The 23,286-nt window shown below is 46.7% G+C and overlaps 1 protein-coding gene across 1 annotated transcript in view; it reads right to left on the reverse strand.

The window, feature by feature from the left end:
- ITGA9 (integrin subunit alpha 9) overlaps nucleotides 1–23,286 on the reverse strand; it is a 285,545-nt gene that overhangs the window by 188,563 nt on the left and 73,696 nt on the right. The window contains exons 12-15 of the mRNA XM_038761964.1: nucleotides 17,661–17,751; nucleotides 14,085–14,130; nucleotides 10,015–10,169; nucleotides 3,066–3,214 (exon numbers count right to left, since the gene is read on the reverse strand). Of these exons, the coding sequence (XP_038617892.1) occupies nucleotides 3,066–3,214; nucleotides 10,015–10,169; nucleotides 14,085–14,130; nucleotides 17,661–17,751 (441 nt within the window). The remainder of the gene's footprint in view (nucleotides 1–3,065; nucleotides 3,215–10,014; nucleotides 10,170–14,084; nucleotides 14,131–17,660; nucleotides 17,752–23,286) is intronic.

The raw sequence follows: 23,286 nt of genomic DNA on the forward strand, positions 1-23,286 counted from the left end.
CCATCTTCAAAGTCCTACTGAAATCACACCTCCACCTGGAAGCCTTTCCAGATTAACCTCTCAACCCCCACCCCCACCGGATGGGGTCCACTGATCTGCTTTGCCTGGCTGCCCTGTAGTCAGTCACTCAGTCAGTCATATTTTTTGAGCACTTACTGTGTGCAGAGCACTGTACTAAGCACTCGGGAGAGCACACTAGAACAGTAAAGAGACACATTCCTTGACCACAGAGAGCTTACAGTCTAGAGGGGGAGACAGACATCAATATACGTAGCACCCATTCCATGGTAGGAGGGTCCTGGGGTCTCCTGGGTCCTGTGTGTCAGGGATGGGAGTGAGAAAAGGGAGAAACAGGGAAATTAGGAGGGAAGATCAAATCAAACAGCTTGCCTTCTATTCTTCTCTCCCAAGAGCTTCGTACAGTGTTTTGTGAGGAGCAGGTGCTCAATAAATCCAACAGATTGAGTGATAATCAGATGAGACACAGTTGCTGACCTATAAGGGACTCATAATCATTTCCCCCACCATCCTGAACCCTGGTAATGATAATGATGATGATGATAATGCAAATAATTAATAATATTTTCTAAGTGCTTACTATTTTCCAAGCATAGTACTAAGCACTAGGGTAGCACTGTGCTACTGTGCCACTGTGCTACTATGCTACTGTGCTAGTAGGGTAGCCCAGAGAAGCAGTGTGGCTCAGTGGAAAGAGCACGGGCTTTGGAGTCAGAGGTCATGGGTTCAAATCCCGGCTCTGCCAATTGTCAGCTGTGTGACTTTGGGCAAGTCACCTAACTTCTCCGTGCCTCAGTTACCTCATCTGTAAAATGAGGATTAAGACTGTGAGCCCCCTGTGGGACAACCTGATCACCTTGTAACCTCCCCAGTGCTTAGAACAGTGTTTTGCACATAGTAAGCACTTAATAAATGCATTATTATTATTATTATTATTAGATAAAAGATAATCAGGTTAGACACAGTCCCTGCTGCACCTAAGGGTCACAGTCCTAATCCCCATTTTTTTAGATGAGGAAACTGAAGCACAGAGCAGTGAAGTAATTTGCCTAAGGTTATGCAACAGGTGAGAGAAGCAGCGTGGCTCAGTGGAAAAGAGCATGGGCTTTGGAGTCAGAGGTCATGGGTTCAAATCCCCACTCTGCCAATTGTCAGCTGTGTGACTTTGGGCAAGTCACTTAACTTCTCTGAGCCTCAGTTCCCTCATCTGTAAAATGGGGATTAAGACTTTGAGCCCCACATGGGACAACCTGATCACTTTGTATCCCCCCCAGCGCTTAGAACAGTGCTTTGCACATAGTAAGCGCTTAACAAAATGCCATCATTATTATTATTAAGTGGAAGAGTCAGGATTGGAACCCAGGTTCTCTGATTCCTGTGCTCTTTCTACTAGGCAAAGCTGCTTCTCACTAAGCCATGCTGTTTCTCACTAGATAACGCTGCTTCTTAACAATTCCCTAGGGTCAGCCTTGTTCTTCCCGTGGGGTCCAAAGACAGTCCTTCACTGGTCCCAGCTCAGGGAATTGTGGGAAATGCACACAGACCTTTGCTGGTCCCAGCTCAGGGAACTGTGGGAAATGCAGGACAGGGAAGTGGTTGTGGAGATAGGGTGGTCATTTGTCTGGTTTTTAGCTGTACAGTCTCCTGGTGACAGTGAACAGAAGCAAAGGGTGAAACTGTCAGGCCTTCTCGGGTGTCATCAGTGATGACCCTCAGCAGGGCGTGAGGGCTTAGGAATCAGGAGCAATAAAGTAATGTATTTGTCTGTTTTAAATATGCATGACCTCAAGCTGATGCCAACATCTGGGAGCTCAGAGTATGGGAATGATTGAGTTAGCCTTCTGCTGAATGCAAAGCCCCTATGGTCCTTTCAGAAACCCACAGGAATTGTCCAGAACGGCTTACCATCCTATCAGGATCCCTGCAGGTGATGGGGGCTGGGTAAACAGGGGTGAACAGGAAAGGAGAAAGCTTCCTAGCCCAACAGTTAAATGCACATCCAGTTTTTTTCTCCTGCCCCGTCTCATTCCCCAGGACAGGAAGGGACTAGACAGGGCAAAGCATTCTGGGAGCAGGCCTACTGTAAAGGGTGGCCATTCGCGGTGGTGGCCGTTGCCGGTGCTGTGCTGACCCAGAAAGGGATCCTAACCCACTTCGGCCTCAACTATGCCCCCCTCCCCACATCCCTTCTGGCTCCTGGCAATGTCTTCTGGCATAGCCTTGGCCCTCTGTGGGACTCCCTGTACTAGATTTCAACCAGATTTTACACTTCTGTGGCCCATCCATGCTTTGATTCACTGGCCTGAGTCTTCTCCAGGCCTTTTAGTTTAGACACACATCCCTCAGCGAATAGCATGGCTGGCTGCCTATACACAAGACCACACCTTTCAACACTCCCAAATCCTGAGATCTTTAGACATCTCTAAACTCTCTCTTGACTGCTATCTCCAGTTCTGCGGGCCTCTTAGAGTCAAATGCTTGCCATCCTCCACAACACCAAGAAAATCGTCTCCACAAACCTAAGGGTGGGAGTATGGCTGAGTAGGGGAGCCTGGGAATTAAATCACCGGGAGAAGAGAAACACTTGTGAGCTGTTTTTTGGAGCAAGAAGGGATTCCAGCCCCTCAAGACTCCAAAAGATAAGCAACCAACAAAGCCTGAAGAGAAAGCCTGCCACCCAACAATGGATACCTCATTCGGGATAATCCCGGGCAAAAGGTGAGCTGAGCAAACAAGGCCGCAAGTCAAAATGGTGCCTTATTGTTGGGTTTTCTCCAAATGCCGAGAATTCTGGGTCTTGGGAGGGTCAGATCAACACAACTCTCACAGGAGATTCAGAGATTCCTGATGATCACTCAAAGGACTCCGAGAGTGAGCCAGTGAGCCAAGATGCCTCCAGTAGCCGAGCCACTCCAGTATTTGAGAGTTGAGGAAAGCAGGCATCTTGCTCTCCTGGTGGGCGACAGGGTCTCTTATTTCCCACTTTGCTTCAGCCAGTGACTCACCAAGAGATGGCTGCAACAAAAGCGGAAAGGGCCGGGACTGACCTTGATGTGGGCTTGGTAGTGTCGGCACTTCTCCTCCATGACTGAGAGCTGCAGTTTCTCCGACAACTGACCCAGAGCTTCTCCCGAGGACACGAAATACACCCGGGGCTTCTCTTTGTCCACGTCGGCCGTCAGGACGTAACTCAGGCCTGCCGTAGGAGAGGAAGTTGGGCATCAGACTGGATCCCAGCTGACAGGAGAGGGGGCTCTACTTCCTCCATGACCCCAGCTTCCAAGTCCCCGTAACAATAGTAATGATAACAATAGTATTTGTTAAGCGCTTACTATGTGCCAAGCACTGTTCTAGCACTGGAGGAATAGCATAGTGGATACAGCAGGGGCCTGGGAGTCAGAAGGTGCTGGGTTCTAATTCTCACCTCATCATTTGTCTCCTATGTGACCTTGGGCAAGTCACTTAAATTCTCTGGGCCTCAGTTCCCTCAACTGCAAAATGGAGTTTGAATACCTCTTCTCTCTTCTATTTATTCGGTGAACCTCATATGGCCCTGATTGTCTTGTATCTGCCCCAGCGCTTAGTGCTTGTTATCGTGATTATTTTGGGTGCTTAATAAAGGCCACAGACACACGGTCACAGGTCAGGATTCCATATCCATTCATTCCCTCTAGACTGTAAGCTTGCTATGGGCAGGGAATATGCCTGTTATATTGTTGCACTGTACTCTCTCAAGCGTCTAGTACAGTGCTTTTCACACATTAAGTGCTCAATAAATACGATTGACTGGCTGACTCCTCCCCAGGACCCTCTCCCATAGCACCAAGTTCCAGAGGGTTAGAAAAAAACCACTGAAGCTTCCACTGCCAAGGGACAGAATTCCACTTCACCGGATTCCCAGGACAGAGAAGTGGGAGACGGACAGTTCCAGGTGCACACTAATTTTATAATAGTCATATTTATTGAGCACTTATTGAGCTCTCTGTGCAGAGAGCTGGATTAATCACTTAGCAGGGTTCAATAGAGTTGGAAGAAACAATCTTTGTCCTTAAGAAGCTTACAGTGTAGCTGTGGAGCTAGGCACTAAAATGAAGAGGCAACAATAGAGCATAAATACATGTATACTCATGAACATAGATGCTTTATGGCGATCAATTTACTTAACTCCGGTTTTTCTGATTTGCATTTCAGTTTTTTGGACTTTTTCAAATGATATTTGTTAAGTGTTTACTATGTGTCAGACACTGTATTAAGCACTGGGGTAGATACGAAGTTGTCAGGTTAGACAGAGTCCCTGTCCTGCAGGGGGCTCACAGTCTTAATCCCCATTTTGCAGATGAGGTAAGTGAGACCCAAAGAAGTAAAGCGACTTGACCAAGGTCCCGCAGCAGAAAGTGGCAGAGCCGGGATTAGAACCCAGGTCCTTCTGATTCCGGGGCCAGGGCTCTATCCATTAGGCCATGCTCCTTCAGCTCTTGTTCTTTAACTACTTTATAATAATAATAATTGTAGCTTTTATTAAGCACTTACTATGTGCCAGGCACTGTACTAAGCACTGGGATGGAGACAAGCAAATTGGGTCAGACCCAATCCCTGTCCCATGTGGAGCTCACAGTCTTAATCTGCACTTTATGTTTGAGGTAACTGATGCCCAAAGAAGTCAAGTGACTGGCCAAGGGTCACACAGCAGACAAGTTATGGAGCCAGGATTAGAGCCCAGGTCCCTCTGACTCCCAGGCCCCTGCTCTTTCCACTAGACCATGCTGCTTCTCTCTCTTTGATAGATTTTAATTTTCTTGAGGGCAAGGGCAGTCTTTTTCATCTATTGCCTGCTTCCCAGCACTCAGTATAGCACTCTGAACATAGTAGACTCCCCAGCAGGTGCCTGACACACAATAAAGGCTCAATAATGCGGTTGATGATTCAATCACACTGCCTCCTGCCAGCCACCCCTCAAAAACTGGCAGGGCAGGATCTTGGTTTATGACATCTGTCTGGGGTGAGCTGTGGTTTTAATAATAATAACTGGCATTTGTTAAGTGCTTACTATATGCCAGGTGCTATACTAAGCACTAGGGTGGATACAAGCAAATCGGGTTGGACACAGTCCCTGTCCCATGTGGAGCTCACAGTCTCAATCCCCATCTTACAGATGAGGGAACTGAGGCCCAGAGAAGTAGAGTGACTTGCCCAAGGTCACACAGCAAATGGAGCCCGATGCTGCTTGGCTGTCCATTTCCTCTCCCCTCCCTTCACTTCTAATCTACGAGTTTAGGCATTGAACAGTACGCAGTTGAGAGTTTTCACGTTTCTTGGGAGAGAGGCTTGAACTCCTCCCACTTCTGCCACTTGTCTGCTGTGTGTGACCTTGGGCCAGTTGCTTCACTTCTCTGGGCCTCAGTTACCTCATCTGTAAAATGGGGATTGAGACTGGGACTGTGAGCCCCTTGTGGGACAGGAACTGAGTCTAACCCGATTTGCGTATCTCCATCTCAGCGCTGAGTAGAGTGCCTGGCACATACTAAGAGCTTTACAAATATCACAATTATCATTACTCGGAGGAACGAGGAAAGGCTAAATAACTGCCAATCAATCAGTGGTATTTATTAAGCGCTTACTGTGTGCAGAGGACTGTACTAAGCACTTGGGAGAGGACAATAGAGCAGAATTAGCAGGCATGTTCCCTGACTACAACAAATTTATAGTCTAGAGGGGGAGACAGATTTTAATATCAATAAATAATGTATAATATATAATGTCAAGATGTATACCAAAGAACTAAGGGGTTGAGGGTGGGGAGGTGTGCTCGCATACTTTACAGAAGCAGCATGGCCTAATGGCAAAAGCATAGGCTTGAGAATCAGAGAACGTGAGTTCTAATCCCAGCTCCACCACTTGTCTGCTGTGTAACCTTGGGCAAATCACTTCACTTCTCTGTGCCTCAGTTACTTCATCTGTAAAATGGGGATGAAGACTGTGAGCCCCATGTGGGACAGGGACTGTGTCCAACCTGATTACCTTGTACCTACCCCAGTGCTTAGAACAGTGCTCGGTACATTGTAAATGCTTAACAAATATCATAATAATAATAATAGTAATTATTATTAGACATTAGACTTTGGGATTCATGAGAGAGTGTTCAACAACCAGGTGGCTACCAAAACAACAAGCATTTCCTGGTCTAGCACTGCTTAGGAATTCTTTTTCACCTAAGGAGTCAAACAATTAAGGCAACAGTGAAGGATGGTTTAATCAAAGCACTTGGAAAAATGAGGAACTTCCAGGCAATGTCTTCTGGAGAAACACTCGACTAATTGGCTTGGGAAATAAAGCATTGGCTAGAGAACCAGTGGGCCCAGACTCTGCCTCTGACTCCTCCGCAGGCTGTGTGACCTTTGGCAAGTCGTTTGACCTCTCTGGGCCCCAAAAGAGTTTTTCCCTGCTGTAAATCTCTCACCACTACCTACTTGGTTACCAGATGACAAGCTGTGGCGAGGCAACTGTCTGGAGTTGAGGCGCTGGATTACATCACCTCTCTAGGACTCTTCCAGCTCTCTGAAACTATGGAAACACCATCAGAACCTTAAAAAAATGGCTCTACAACAAGCCAATGGTGAATTTGCTCTGTGTGTTTGGAGAAGGGCAAGCTGAAAATTCACAAGCAGGAACTGAGCTTGGGTGGCCCAGATCCATCAATCAATCATATTTATTGAGTGCTTACTGTGTGCAGAGCACTATACTAAGCACTTGGGAGAGTACAATATAACAAAAACATTCCCCACTCACAATGTGCTTATAGTCTAGGGGAAGAAGAAGAATAGTAAATTGAAACCATCAGACATGATCTCCTTTTGAAAGCACTTGCCGCCTCCCTTCTCCCCTCCCTGACAGCCATCTTCTCCATTCACTCTCCCCATCTCCTTCCTACTATTCCTCTCCAAACTCCTAGAATGGGTTGTCTATACCCTCTGCCTCCAATTCATCTCCTCCAATTCTCTCCTTGAATCCCTCATTCATTCATTCATTCAATCGTATTTATTGAGCGCTTACTGTGTGCAGAGCACTGTACTAAGTGCTTGGGAAGTACAAGTTGGCAACATCCCTCCAGTCTGGCTCCCACCCACTTCACTCCACTCTCACAGCTCACCAGTGATCTTCTTCTTGCCAAATCCAACGGCCTCTACTCCATCCTAATCCTCCTCGACCTCTCAGCTGCCTTCGACACTGTCCACCATCCCCTTCTCCTGGAAACGTTATCCAACTTGGGCTTTACTGACACTGTCCTCTCTTGGTTCTCCTCCTATTTCTTGGGCCGCTCCTTCTCAGTCTCTTTCTCAGGCTCCTCCACCGTCTCCCCACTCCTAATCGAGGGAGTCCCTCAAGGCTCAGTTCTGGGTCCCCTTCTATTCTCCATCTACACTCACCTCCCTTGGAGAACTCATTTGCTCCCACAGCTTCAACTATCATCTCTAAACAGATGATTCCGAAACCTACATCTCCAGCCCTGACCTCTCTCCCTCTCCGCAGTATTGCATTTCCTCCTGCCTTCAAGACACCTCTATCTGGATGTCCCACCGACATCTCCAATTTTATACATACAAATCAGAATTCCTCATCTTCCCACTCAAACCCTGTCCTCCCCCTGACTTACCCATCACTGTATACCACACCAATATCCTCCCTATCTCGCAAGCCCATAACCTTGGCATTATCCTCGACTCACCTCTCTCGTTCCATGAACATATTCCATGTCACCAAATCCTGGTGGTTCTACCTTTACAACATTTCTAGAATATGCTCTTTCCTCTCCATCCAGACTACTACTATGCTGATCCAAGCCCTGGATTATTGCATGAGCCTCTTCACTGACCTCCCTGCCTCTCCACACTCTGGTCTATGCTTCACTCTGCTACACGGATCATTTCTCTCCTCCAGCCCCAAGCACTTCGCCCCACCTTCTGCTCCTGGGCTTAGGCCTGGGACCCAAGTTCGATGGGAGTCTGTGCAGATAGCAGGAGAGGGAGGTCATTTGCTCACTTCAGGCCTACATCATAAGAACAGTAAGTGTGGCATTCATTAAGCGCTTACTCTGTGCCAAGCCCTATGCTAGTCAGATCAGACACCCCTGTCCCACACGGAACTCACAATACAAGAGGGAGGTAGAACAGGTACTGTATCCTCCTTTTATAGATAAGAAAAGCTGAGGTACAGAGGAATGACTTTCCCAAGGTCCCACAGAAAGTAGAGGTGCTGGGATTAGAATCAAAATAATAAAAAGGATGGTATTTGTTAAGCACTTATTTTGTGCCAGGCACCATACTAAGTGCAAGGGTGGATACAAGCAGATTGAGTTGGACACAGTCCCTGTCCCATGTGGGGCCCACAGTCTCAATCCCCTTTTTACAGGTGAGGTAACTGAGGCACAGAGAAATGAAGTGACTTGCCCAAGATCACACATCGGACAAGCAGTAGAGCCAGGATTAGAACCTAGGGCTCCGGACTCCCAGGGCCATGCTTTTCGTGGTCTAGTGGAAAGAGTCTGGACTTGGGAGTCAGAGGACCTGAATTCTAATCCTGCCTCCACTGCTTGACTGCTATGTGACCTTGAGCAAATCACTTCACTTCTCTGTGCCTCAGTTCCCTCATCTGTAAAATGGAGATTCAGTACTTGCTCTCCCTCCTACTTAGACTGTGAGCCCTATGGGCTCACCTGCACAGACTCCCATCGAACTCGGGTCCCACACCCAGGAGCAGAGACCAGGGCAAAGTGCTCGGGGCTAGGAAGGAGAAATGATCTGGGCACAGGGTGAAGCGTGGACTAGAGCAGGGAGAGACAGGAGGCAGGGAGGTCAGTGAGGATCTTCTATCTACCCCAACACTTAGTACAGTGCATGGAACATAGTAAGCACTTGACAACTACCACAATGAGCATTATTTCCACTAGGCATGCCACTTTCTGCCACAGCATGCCATATACCCTTCCGTCCTGCCACCATCTTGCCTCCCACTGCCACCCTCCTGGAAAGCAGGACTCTCCCCAATCCCATTTCTCTCCCAAAGTTCCATAGCATGTAACAATAAAAATAAAAATACTAATTATCGTACTTCTTAAGCACTTAGAGAAGCAGCGTGGCTCAGTGGAGAAGAGCAAGGGCTTTGGAGTCAGAGGTCATGGGTTCAAACCCCGGCTCCGCCAATTGTCAGCTGTGTGACTTTGGGCAAGTCACTTAACTTCTCTGTGCCTCAGTTACCTCATCTGTAAAATGGGGAATGAGACTGTGAGCCCCATGTGGGACAACCTGATCACCTTGTAACATCCCCAGCGCTTAGAACAGTGCTTTGCACATAGTAAGCGCTTAATAAAATGCCATCATTATTACTTAGTATGTGCCAGGCACTATTCTAAGCTCTGAGGTAGATACAAGATAATCAGGTTGGACACAGTCCCTGTCCCACATGGGGCTCACAGTCTTCATTCATCCTCATTTTACAGATGAGGTAACTGAAGCCCAGAGGTTAAATGACTTGCCCAGGGTTACACAGTGGACATGTCAGAAGACATGTCAGTTCACTTCTTATCCCGGCTTCGCCACACGTCTGCTGTGTGACCTTAGACAAGTCACTTCACTTCTCTGGGCCTCAGTTCCCTCATCTGGAAAATGGGGATTAAGACCGTGAGCCACGCATGGGACAGGGACTGTGTCCAACCTGCTTGACTTGTATCTACCCCAGTGTTTGGCACATAGTAAGCACTTAACAAATACCATAATTATTATCATTTAGCAGAACCAGGATTAGGAGCCAGGTCCTTCTGATTCCCAGACCCGTGCTCTATCGACTAAGTCATGCTGCTTCCCACCTCACTGGCCAAGTCTCTCCAGACCGAGCGCACCGGCTACTAACAAAAGCACCACCCCCCCACCCCCCACCCCGGAGAGACCTCAGGAGTGAGGAGAGGCCGAGGAGCGGCCGGAAGATTGAGGATGCAGGCATTACCTATCTCTCCGGGCACGTGCTTGCCACGGAAGCGGAAGCAAGTGGTCACATTGAGGCAGTTCACTGGCTGCTGGCCATCATGGCACTGGGGAGCGGTGATGTTGATGGAGGCTGGAAGGAAGATGGAGATGTCCACGGTAACCACCGGCCTGGCCCTGTCAAAAAGAGAATGGCATTTTTTAAAATAATATTTCTTAAAGCACTCAACCATGTGCCAGGCAGTTTACTAAGTGCTGGAATAGAGATAAGATAATCATGTTGGATCCAGTCCATGTTCCACGTGGAGCTCGCTGACTTAATACCTATTTTTTTTTTACAAATGAGGGAACTGAGGCACAGAGCAGTTAAAGGACTGGCCCATTTTTTTAATGGTATTTGTTAAGCTCTTACTATGTGCCAGGCACTGTCCTAAGCGCTAGGGTAGGTACAAGTTTCTCAGATAGTCCTAGTCCCACAGGGGGCTCACAATCTTAATTCCAATTTTACTTTTGAGGCAACTGATGCACAAAGAAGTGGAGTGACATGCCCAAGGTCATGCAGCAAAGGGCACTGCCAGAATTAAAACCCAGGTGCTTCTGACTTCCTGATCTGTGATCTTACCACTATGCATGCTGCTTCTCAGCTCTCTCCTGCTGGCAGAACTGAGGGGAAATTCAGGAGACAGGGAAATTCTAGGGTGCCACTCCACATTTAATTAAAGTTCCAAAAAAACCCAAGAGAGAAGACTTGAAGCGTAAACGCATTCTGTCAGTCTTCCCCTTAGTTCTTGAAGTTACCAGTCAGTGAACAGCTCCATGAGAACAGGGTCGGGTTAATAGGTTAATAAAACACATGTGGCTTGGAGCCATAAATGAACTTCCAGATGTTGAATGACCACTGAAAATGTTACCAATTAAGTCTCTGGTGCCCCTTTACTAGGGTGATGTGTACACAGATGGGGTGTCCCAGAATGCTGTGCTTTGATGAGGCACCAGAGTTTCTTAAAGACTTCTACAGTTTTGTTTCTTATCTCCCAAGCATTTGGTACTGTGCTCGGCAAACAGTAAGCCCTCGATGAATACCGAATGGTATGCCTTTGAAGACTGTCCATTGCATTAATATTCCATTTGCTACCCACCAATCCTGGTGCCATTTTGGATTCTCTCTCTCCCTGTCCTAAACTGCCCAGAATCACTATTTTAAAACGGCTGAATCATTTTTTGTCAATCAATGTTATTGATAATTATTATGATGATTATAATAACAATAATCATAATAATGGGATTTGATAAGCTCCTCCTATGTGCCAGGCACCGTACTAAGCACTGGGGGAGATACAAGTAAATTGGGTTGAACACAGTTCCGGTCTCTCATGGGGCTCACAGTCTCAATCCCTATTTTATAAATGAGGTAACTGAGGTACAGAGAAGTGAAGCAACTTGCCCAAGGTCACACAGCAGACAAGTGGTGATGCCAGGATCAGAAGAACAAAAACAAGGACAAGAACCCAGCAGAGCAAAACTGTTTCCTCCTGGGTCACTTCAGAGGTCAGAGAAAAAGCCCTTGAGAAAATCAAGCCACTTTGCACTGATAGCTAACATCTGGTGGTAAAGAGGTCATTTAGTCCCTGGCTTGATCTTAACTGTGGTTTTCTGTACAAAGAGCACATCCCCTTGGTGGAGGAGAGGAATTAATTTGATTGGGAGGGGGACGGTGGGTTAGGGGAAATAATTTGATTTGGAGGAATTAGGGACTGGGGGATCTTGCCCTCACTGAAGAGAGTTCACTTATCAGAGAAAGTAGGATGGAGAGAGGAGAGGCAGACAGCTGGTAAGTGAGTAAAGACAGATGTGCAATTCAGGGGAAAGGAAGAATTCAGAGGGACCGAAAGAGAAACCAAGTGGGGAGTAGGAGAAGGGGAGCCCGGCAGAGAGACAGTGTGTCCAGCACATGTCTATTACTGTTGCTATGGAACCAGAGACGAGGAAGCAAAACAGTAGACACTAAGCACAGCAACACAACAAGTGACAGCTTTCTTTGCCTGCACAGGACTATCACTTCGCTATTGGCCTCTTCAGCCACCCACACAGATGAGCTTCTTGGTCAGTGCTGTCTTCTCCGGATACATAGTACCAACGCTCTATTATTAATAATAATTATTGAGGTATTTGTTAAGCGCCTTCGATGTGCCAGCCAATGTTCTGAGCGCTGGGGTGGTTACAAGAAAATAGGGTTGGACACAGTCCCTGTCCCACGTGGGATTTGTGGTTTTAATCCCCATTTTACAGATGAGGTCCCTGAGGCCCAGAGATGTGAAGTGACATGGCCAAGGTCACACAGCAGACAAGTGGCAGAGCTGGGATTCGAACCTGTGACCTTCTGACTCCCAGGCCCGTGCCCTATCCATTACACCATGCTGCTTCTGTTATTACTGTGCTAGGGCAGCCTCCTGCTTCAGCACAACAACACTTCATAATTACGGTAATAATGATGCTATTTGTTAAGTGCTACTATGTGCCAGGCACTGTTCTAAATCCTGAGCTAGATTCAAGCAAATTAGTTTGGACACAGTCCCTGTCCCACACGGGGCTCACAGTCTTAGTCCCCATTTTACAGATAAGGCACAGCAAAGTTAAATGACCTACCCAAGGTCAAACAGTGGCAGTGCAGGGACTCGAATCCAGGACCTTCTGACTCCCAGGCCCGTGCTCTGTCCACTAGGCCATGCCACTTCCAACACTTGGGCACCAGTAGCCAATTTCCTGTCCATATTCCACACCCACTTGCCCACCAGCATCTAAGAAGCAGAATCAGCGTGGCTCACTGGAAAGAGCACGGGCTTGGGAGCCAGAGGTCAGGGGTTCTAATCCCAGCTCTGCCACTTGTCAGCTTTGTGACTTTGGGCAAGTCACTTACCTTCTCTGTGCCTCTGTTACTTCATCTGTAAAATAGAGATGAAGACTGTGAGCCCCACGTGGGGCAATCTGATCACCTTGTATCCCCCACCAGCACTTAGAACAGTGCTTCGCACATAGTAAGTGCTTAACAAATGTCATTATTGTTATTATTATTAGCTAAATTCACTATGGAGCAAGCTTTCTACAGAAGAGGATTGGCTGCTTCTACCTTTCAGCTTATTGCTAGGGGATGGAACTTTGAAAGGATGGAATCATTCGAACCGACAGATCACCCCCAAGCTGGAGGGTTTGGGGGTCTGATGGTATCTTATCTCCTTGTCGTTGGTTCCAGGTTCAGCTGTGGGATTAAAGCCCATGAATGGTTTACCTCCCAGCCCTTGCCTCTGAATCCCTCTCAGGGACTTTAAGTTTCCTTTAAGTTTCCTTAGTGGGAGGAAACTAAGCACTTAGTACAGTGCACTGCACACAGTAAGCACTCAATAAATACTATCGAATGATGATTCGTGCTGTCTCAGGTGCCGGTAACTGCAGATCCCTAGTGGACATTGTCCAACTCCCTGGTGGACGTTGTCCACCTCCCCTCTCCGGCCCAGGTGCCGTGTGCATTATGGGACGTAAAGGCTGGGTCTCAGGTATGACCCATGTACACTCAAGGAGAAATGGTACTTCAAGAGAAGTCAGGAAGCTGCTACCTGTGGTCAACCAGGGATGGCCGGGGTGGGGGAGTGTGGAGGTTGTGTGTGTCTGGGTGTGTTTGTACCTGAGCGGCAGTGTGTGTGGACACAGCTGAGAGACAGACATCACCCTTCTCAATCAATCAGTCATATTCGCTGAGTGCTTACTGTGTGCAGAGTACTGTATTAAGTAGAGCACTGTATCAAGTACTTGGGAAGTACAATTCAGCAACAGAGACAATCCCTGCCCCTCCACCCACATTTCCTCCCCAGCGCCAGGAAAGGGGAGAGGTCACTGACGGTGACCACCCCAGGTGACAGTAACTGAACCTCCCTGGTGGACATCGCCCATCTCCCTTGCACCAGTCCAGGCAATCTGTGCCAGAAGGCAATCCGGATGCAGAAGCCAAAACCAACAGGCAAACCCTCGGTCCGCATCCTCTGGAAGCAGAGCAAGAATGGGAGTGGAAAAATAGAAGCGAAAGGACCGCTGTCTCACCTTAGAAGAACAACGCTGTCCGACATGAAGGCCCCGATGGTCACATCTGAAAACAGAAGGTTCAGAGTTTTTAGCACATTGCCAAGGAGCCTAAGGACAAGGGGTTCCTCCATGGGGGGCAGAGTTTCTGAGGTCACCCCCCTTGTGCCCCTTTCTGTGACAACCTCCCCAGGAAAAGGCATTCAAACACAGCAGCTTGAAGGAGGGGAAGGAGAATGGTTCTGGGAAACAGAGATCAGGGACGGAAATGTATTTCCTCTTGTGTTTCAGTTGCCTTAGAGACCACCTCCTAAATGCAGCCTCTCCATCCTTGGCAGAAGAGAGGGACAATGAGATTGTTGCCGAATTGTAATTTCCAAGCGCTTAGTACAGTGCTCTGCACACAGTACTTAATAAATACAATTGAAGGAATGAATGAATGACAATGAGACTGTGTTCTGTGGTCCAAAGAACTCAGCCCAAATATGTTTAAGAATCACAATCTCTATGGCTACTTTTACTCACAGAATCCCTGCTCAAATAAGGTAAATGCCCTCCCCTCTTCCCTCTACCACAGATCTTCTTTCCTCAAATAATAATAATGGTATTTGTGAAGTGCACATAATAAGCACAAGCCAAGTAAGCTCTGATGTGGATACAAGTGCAGTCCCTGTCCCCCATGGGGCTCAGAGTCTTAATCCCCATTTTTTACAGATGAGGTAACTGAGACCCAGAGAAGTGAAATGCCTTGCCCAAGGTCACACAGCAGACAAGTGGCAGAGCGAGGATTAGAACCCAGGCCCTTCTGACTCCCAGGCCCGAGCTCTATCCACTAAGCCATGCAAATGAAATTCTTCAGCTTCAGCCCTCATAATTATGAACATCAAATTTCTCAAGCAGTTGGAATTCACATGAACACACACACACACACACACACACACACACACACACATTCACGTGGAGTTTGTCTTTAGTTGAAAGATGACCGTTGACAACAGGAGACCCCATCCACATTTGCACTCTTTGTCCATGAAAACCTAGTCATGCACCTTTTCTAGCTCCTGGCCATTTGGGAGAGGATTGCTCAGACACCAATGGGGAAGAGGGGAAAGATAGGTCCACCTGCCAGTAGGACAGCCATGGGGACTGAACTTAAGTCTGAAGCCTTTCATTTGCACAGCCTAGTGAATACGGCACGGGCCTGGGAGTCAGAAGGACCTGGGTTCTAATCCCGGCTCTGCCAAGTGTCTGCTCTGTGACTTTGGGCCAGGCACTTCACTTCCTTTTCAGTAGTGGTGATAGTCTGCCCTGAGCCATTCATACTCTCTTGCCCAGTTTCCCTTGTGCTCCAGAGGCTGGCAGGGAGAATGGGTACAGGCTGGGTCCCCAGAAGCTAGCGTCTTTGAGATTTAAGAATAGCAAACGTCACTGTGCCCCATGGCTTGAGTATGAATCTCAGAGTGTTTAGTAAGATTAGAGGATGTGCCCTTTCTTATGAAAACCAGGGGGAAATAAAAATAAAAAAACTCAAATCACTGTTATCCTCAGGCCTATTAGACAGACCAGAGCTGGGAAACAGCGGGTGAGCTTTTCAAGTCTTCTCCAAGATGGATGTTTAGTTCTCTGTTCATCAATCAATCAATCAATCAATGGTATTTTTTGAACACTTATTGTGTGCAGAGCACTGTACTAAGTGCTTGGGAGAATATAATGAAATAGAGGTGGTAGAGGTGTTTCCTGACCTGTAGAGCTTACAGTTTAGAGAGGGAAACAGACATGAAAATAAGTAAATTATGGATATGTACATAAGTACTATGGGGCTGAACGGGGGGTGATTATCAAGTGCTGAAAGGGTACTGATTCAAGTGCAATATGATGCAGAAGGGAGAGGGAAGAAGGGGAAAGAGGGTTTAATCAGGGAGGAGACATGCTTTTAATAAGGCCTTGAAGGTTGGGAGAGTAGGGGTCTCTCAGATATGAAGGAGGGAATTCCAGTCAAAGGCAGGGTGTGGGCAAGAGGTCGGCAATGAGATAGATGAGATCGAGGTACCCTGATTAAATTGGCATCAGAGGAAAAAATTGTGCTGACTGGCTTATAATAGGAAATCAGCGAGGTAAGGTAGGAGGGGGTGAGCTGACTCAGTGCTTTAAAGCTGAGGTAAGGCGTTTCCAATGGTGCTCATCCTTTTTATTGCAAATATCCTAAACTCTGCTGATAATTATGACAATTGTGGCATTTATTAAGCAATTACTGTGTGTCAAGCACTATACTAAGCACTGAAGTAGACACAAGATAATCAGATCGGACACAGTTCCTTTCCCACACGAGGCCCAAAATCTAAGCAGGAAGGAGATACAGCTATTGAACCGGAGTGGAGCCGTGATTAAAACCTAGATGTTCTGACTCCCAGGCCCGTGCTCATTCATTCATTCACTCAATCTTATTTATTAAACGCTTACTGTGTGCACAGCACTGTACAAAGCACTTGGGAAAGTACAATACAACAATAAACAGTAATAATCCTTGCCCACAACAAGCTCACAGTCTAGCGAGATCTTCCCATGCTGTCTTCCAAAACAATTGGATCGAAACAAAAGTCTCCGTTTGAGTGCCCGGTCGATTCTGCATAAATTATATGTTTGTAACCTGTTTCTTGTTGCTTGAAAATCCCTCCTCCCTCATTCAATTTGTCATCCATCAGAACCCCTCAGACTTCACCAGTAAAAGTCCTCAATCAATAAAGAAAGCATGGCAGAAACCATTCAACCAATTTGCTGATACAACTGAGAGGATCATAATAGGATAAAGGGATTGGAGCCCTCAAGGCTTCAAACTGAAGAAAATTTAGTCACTTTTTTTTCCCTTGTTCCCATCCTACTACTTCCTCTGAGAATTTATTATTGTTCCATTTTTGAGGCCAGCCCCTCCCACGACTCATGAAGGAGTCTCTTGGTTCGCAGACCTCCGCCTCCAGGTCCGGCTCTCGGCCTGTGGAATTGCATTTTGGGGATTTGGTCTTTATTTTCTTTACTGCAGCTGGGCACTTTTATTTTCCAAATTAGGAGCCAATTCCTAGCATTCACTGGGATGCTTCAAACCCTCTGTCTCATTCAAATAGGAGGTGTAACCGTGGGACTAGTTGGTTCGAGCTATTTTCTTCCAGAAGGAGAAAGTCCTAAATCTTGGGATCCCCATAACAAAGGAGAAGCCAACAGAGCCATACAGAGCCAACTTGTAAAAATGGACCTCCTTGTAAACTGATGGAAATATAATAATAATAATGGTACTTTGTTAAGCACTTACTACATGCCAAGCGCTGTTCTAAGCACTGGGGTAGATACAAGTTAATCAGGTTGAAAAGAGTCCCTGTTCCACATGGGTTCACACTCTTAATCCCCATTTGACAGATGAGGTAACTGAGGCCCAGAGAAGTGAAGTGACTTGCTCGAGGTCACACAGCAGATATGTGGCAGAGAGGGGATTAGAACCCAGGTCCTTCTGGAATAAGCTGGGGAAGGGGTCGGGAGGTATTCTAGCATCCGTTGAGGAGGTTTGTCTTCTATTGAGTGGTCCCCCTGCTGTTGTTTTTGACTTACCCGGGTAACCGTTTCCATCCATATCGATGCCCCCCGAGATGGCCTGCCCGAACATCTGGAGGGTTGGGCTTATCCTTCGCCCAGACAGTTTCTGTAACAGATAACAAAGGATGGAGTCACTGGAAGGAACTGGAGTAATCAGAGAGAAGCATGGGGATTTCTCAAGGAGACTGTGGGGCTTAATGGAAAGATGATGATGATAAGTGGTATTTAACAATAATTATTATGGTATTTGTCAAGCACTTACTATATGCCAAGCACTGTTCTAAGCACCAGGGTAGGTACAAGGTAATCAGGGTGGACACAGTCCCCATCCCATCTGGGGCTCACAGTCTCAATCCTCCTTTACTGGGGATAAATGGGGATAACGTGTTATTTGTTATTTGTTAAGCTCTTTGTGCCAAGCACTGTACTAAGCACTGGGGTAATAACAATAATTGTGGAATTTGTTAAGTGCTTACTATGTGCCGAGCGCTGTACTAAGAGCTGGGGTGAATACAAGATAATCGAGTTGGACACAGTCTGTCCCACATGGGGCTCACTGTCTCAACTCCCATTTTACGGATGAAGTCACTGAAGCCCAGAGAAGTGAAGGGACTTGTCCAAGGTCACACAGCAGACAAGTGGCAGAGTTGGTATTAGAACCCATGACCTTCTGACTCCCAGGCCTGGGCTCTATCCACTATGCCATGCTGCTTCTCTAAATACAAGTCAACCGGACCCCACATGTGGCTCACAGTATAAGTAGGCTGGAGAAGAGGTTTTGACTCCTCATTTTGCAGATGAGGAAACTGAAGCCCAGAGAAGTAAGTGACTTGCCCAAGGTCACACAGCAGACAAGTGGCAGAGCCAGAATTAGATCCCAGGTCCTCTGACTCCCCAGCTTGTGCTCTTTCCTCTAGGCTATGCTGCTTTCCCTAGAAAGAGATCAGGACTGGGAATCAAGAAAATATCGTTCTAATCCTGGTTCTGCCACTTGTCTGCTATGTGTTCTTGGGCAATTCACTTACCCTCTCTGTGCCTTGGTTTCCTCCTCTGGAAGGTGGGAACTAAATGTCTGTTCTCCTTCCCTCAGACTGTGAGCCCCGTGTGTATCGAATCTGATTATCTTACTCTAGCCCAAGCACATACTAATTGCTTACTGAGTAACTCCATTACCTCTCCCATCATTCTTAGCTTGGCCTGACCCCTACTTAATATACTAGAGAAAAATAATAATACCCAATACCATTTGTTTAATAGAAAGAGGAACCCTCATTCCAGTAAGCAACTGGGCAAAATTAGAATTTTTTTTAATAAGTTCCATTCACTGAACAAGAAAAATCCTCTACATCCATTCACTAAGATAAAATGTGCTGGCATTTTTAAAATTTAAATGATGATTCATTTCCACACCCAAATGGAAATCTTCCCTGGAGCCCCAAAGTTGGAGTTCAGAGGCCATATCCAATTTCTGCCTCTTCCACTCGGTGATTTAACTGACTCCGCAAAGCACCTCCCTTAAGAATCGCTAATGCGAAGGAACGTTCCTTAAAAACAGGGCAAATGGTAAACGTTTCTGTGTTTCCACCTCCCCATCTGGAGAGAATCAAGAGCCTGAAATTACATCCTGATTGACCTACCAGAAAATTCTACGGGCTATGCTCCACTATGCTTTATTAACACACACACACAAACACACCTGGCCTGCAAACGCAAAATGCCCAATATCAACATTTTGAGATTTTTATCCAAGAGTGGTTGAATAAATCTAAGTGCAACCACCAATCCATCCCATGCTGTCAACAGAAAGATAAGCCCTTTGCTGGGTTCACATGCTTAAGATCCACGTTCAGCTCTTTTTCACAAGGGCAAGCGAGAACAAGTGACGTTTCATAAACCGCCCATGAGACAATCAGTTTCTCCACACGGATTCTCAACCTCGAAGTCATCACTTCACAACCGTGGCTTGCCCTTGGTCCCCTATAGATTGCAAGCTCGCTGTGGTCAGGGAGTGTGTCTGTTGACTCTCCCAAGTGCATGGTACAGTGCTCTGCACACAGTAAGCACTCAATAACGAGTGAATGAATAAACAAAACATCTCCTGAAGGGGTTTAGCCCCTCTCCAGGCTGCTTACCCCAAGCTGGTCTTTTGGCCTTTATTGTCTCTGAGTTGCACAGCACCTTGCTCAAGACTGTGTGTCACTCGGTTGTTAACAGGTTTGTTTTGCAGTCCCCTGCTTCTGTGGGCCTTGTGTCACTGCAGCAGAGAGTAGCTGCTTGGCTATCGTTTCCCTTACCCCTCCTTCCCAGTGATGCTGTCCTTCCCTTTGATGCTGTGTCTGACTCAGTAATGACTGTCGTATTTGTTAAGCGCTTACTGTGTGCCAGGTACTGTACAAAGCACTGGGGTGGATACAAACTAATAGGGTCCCTGTCTCACATAAGGCTCACAGTCTCAATCTCCACTATACAGATGAGGTAACTGAAGCACAGAGAAGTGAAGTGACTTGCCCAAGGTCATGCAGCAGACAAGTGGCGGAGCCGGGATTAGAATTTATGACCCCTTGACTCTCAGGCCCTTGTTCTATCCACTAGGCCATTCTGCTTCTATGAACAGGATATAGAAGCAGTTTGTCCTATCTGTGAGGGAACCATGTCTCTCAGCCAAACAGAAGAAAACTGGATACTCATCACACCTCTGGAGATGGTCACTTTAGTACAAAGCTTTTTTTTAATGGTATTTGTTAAGTGCTTACTATGTGGCAGCCACTGTACTAAGCACTGCAGCAGATACAAGTTAATCAGGATGAACACAGTCCCTGTCCCACAGGGGGCTCACAGTCTTAATCCCCATTTTATGGATTAGTGAACTGAGGCACAGAGAAGTGGCTTGCCCAAGGTCACACAGCAGACAAGCGGCAGAGCTGGGATTAGAAGCCAGGACATCCTGACTTTCAGGCCCGCGCTCTACCCACTAGACCATACTTCTTCTCTAGGTACTACTGTTGCCAAACCATCGTCCAAAAGAAGTCCTGGTCTTCTCGACTTGGTTTTCTCCCTTTGGAAACTGTTCTGCGTGGGTAGCAGAATAGGATGTCCTCTTAGAGCTCTAGACGACCAGTGTAAATCCTTGGTTGTGTGTTGGATTTCCTAATGCAGGCTGGTGTTTCAGACTTATTGTCAGCCTACAGCACGGAGTTGCCTCTGCAAAGCAATTCTTACTTACATTACCTCCACAGCACAATACCTCAATAGCACAAGCATCAGCATTAAGCAGTTCCCAAAAGACCGTTTTTGACGTTAGAAGCCTACTGAATTGGAAATCTCCCAGCGGATTGGAAGAATACAGCATTCCATCTCTGCTTTCCAGGACTTGTCACTACTTCAAGCTGCATATCTTAATGAGCATTTCATGGACTATTCCTCATCTGTCAAGCAGGCTAACACTGTTCTTCCCAATTTATAGATGAGGAAACTGAGGTGGAAAGTTTAAGGCCTTATTCCCAAGGGCACAAAGTGATCAGGTCAATGCTGGCAAACTGGAGAACAGAGGCACTTAACCCAGATAACTGAGGTCAAAAAAAAGCTTTGACCTGAAAAATGCAGATAACTAAGATAAAAAATGGCTTGGGGGTGCGGGGCATGGAGAAGTGGATAAAGCATGGGCCTGGGAGTCAGAAGGTCATGAGTTCTAATCACAGCTCTGACACTTGTCTGATAGGTAACCTTGGGCAAGTCACTTCACTTCTCTGTGCCTCAGTTATCTTATCTGTAAAATGGGGATTGAGGCTGTGAGGCCCACATGGGACAGGGACTATGTCTAATCTGATTAGCCTGTAACCACCCCAGTGCTTAGGACAGTGTCTGGCACATAGTAAGCACTTAACAAGTACCACAATACTTATTAATAACCTGGATAATCATCTCAGCTCTCCGATTCCCTTTGATATTCCAGACCTCTTAAGTCTTCGGCAGAACTAGGGTTTGACTCAACTGCTGGTATTTATTGAGTGCTTACTGTGTGAAAAGCACTGTACTAAGCACTTGGGAAAGTACACTACAACAGAGTTGTTGTGGCAAAGTGGCCTAGTGGAAAGAGCACCAGCGTGGGAGTCAGAGGACCTGGTTTCTAATTCTGCCTCCACCACTTGTCAGCTGTGTGACCTTAACTTCCCTGGGCCTCAGTTTCCTCACCTGAAAAATGGGGATTAAGACTGTGAGCCCCATTTGGGGCACGGAGACTGTGACCATTCTTGTAACAACCTCAGCCATTAGTACAGTGCCTGGCACATTGTAAGCGCTTAACAAATGCTATTAAAAAATGAGTTGGTAGACATGATCCCTCCCTACAGAGATTTTACAGTCTACAGGATGCAAACATTTTTTCATGGTACCTGTTAAGTGCTTACTATGTGTCAGAGACTGTACTAAGCACTGGGTTAGGTACAAGCTATACAGTTAGACACAGTCCTTGTCCCACCTGGGGCTCATAGTCTTAATCCCCCTTTTACAGATGAGGTAACTGAGGCACAGAGAAGTTGTGTCTTGCCCAAGGTTGCAAAGCTGACAAGTGGAGAAGCAGTGTGGCTCAGTGGAAAGAGCATGGGCTGGGATTCAGAGGTCATGGGTTCAAATCCCAGCTCTGCAGCTTGTCAGCTGTGTGACTTTGGGAAAGTCACTTCACTTCTCTGTGCCTCAGTTACCTCATCTGTAAAATGGGGATGAAGACTGTGAGCCCCACATGGGACAACCTGATCACCTTTAGCCTCCCCAGCGCTTAGAACAGTGCTTTGCACATAGCAAGCACCTAACAAATGCCATCATTATTATTATTGTTATTATTATCTATTTTCCTAAATGTCCCTCTGTGCTCTGAACCAATATGAAAAGGCGGGGAAGAGATGATGGTAGAGGATTATGGAAGAAAATTTTATCCCAGGATCTGACTCTGGAAAAGAGGAGACCAATCCTCAGGGATTCAGAAGGACCCAAACCCAATTATCAGCCTAAAAATGGGCGGACATCTCCCCCTTCTAGACTGTACGCTCACTGTGGGCAGGGATCACATCTCCCAGCCCTGTTATACTATACTCTCCCAAATGCTTAGTCCAGTGCTCTGCACCTAGAAAATGCTCAATAAACACCACTGATTTTTGGATTATTTGTTCTACACACAGTAAGTGCTCAATAAATATCACTGCAATAAATATGACAGAAGCAGCATGGCCTAGTGGAAAGAGTACAAGCCTGGGAGTAGGAAGGACCTGGGTTCTAATCCTGGCTCTGCCCCTTATCTGCTGTGTGACCTTGGGCAAGTCACTTAACTTCTCTATGCTTCAGTTTCCTCATCTGTAAAATGGGGATTAAGACTGTAAGCCCTATGTGGAACACAGACTGTGTCCAACATGATTAGCTTGTATCTACCCCAGTATTTAGTACAGTGCCTGGCACATAGTAAGCACCTAACAAAAGCCATTAAAAAATTCACCAATTGATTGATCGATTGGGAGTTTGGGAGACCATAGTTTGCTCCTCTAACTCATGAACCCCTGCATCGCACAGCTGAAACTAAGTAAGAGAAGACCTTTTCTGACTGCCTGATGAAACAGACTGTCCAGCCTCCATCCTAACTCTGAACCCTCAA

Source organism: Tachyglossus aculeatus, chromosome 2 (assembly GCF_015852505.1).
Source record: "Tachyglossus aculeatus isolate mTacAcu1 chromosome 2, mTacAcu1.pri, whole genome shotgun sequence".
Lineage (NCBI taxonomy): Eukaryota > Metazoa > Chordata > Mammalia > Monotremata > Tachyglossidae > Tachyglossus > Tachyglossus aculeatus.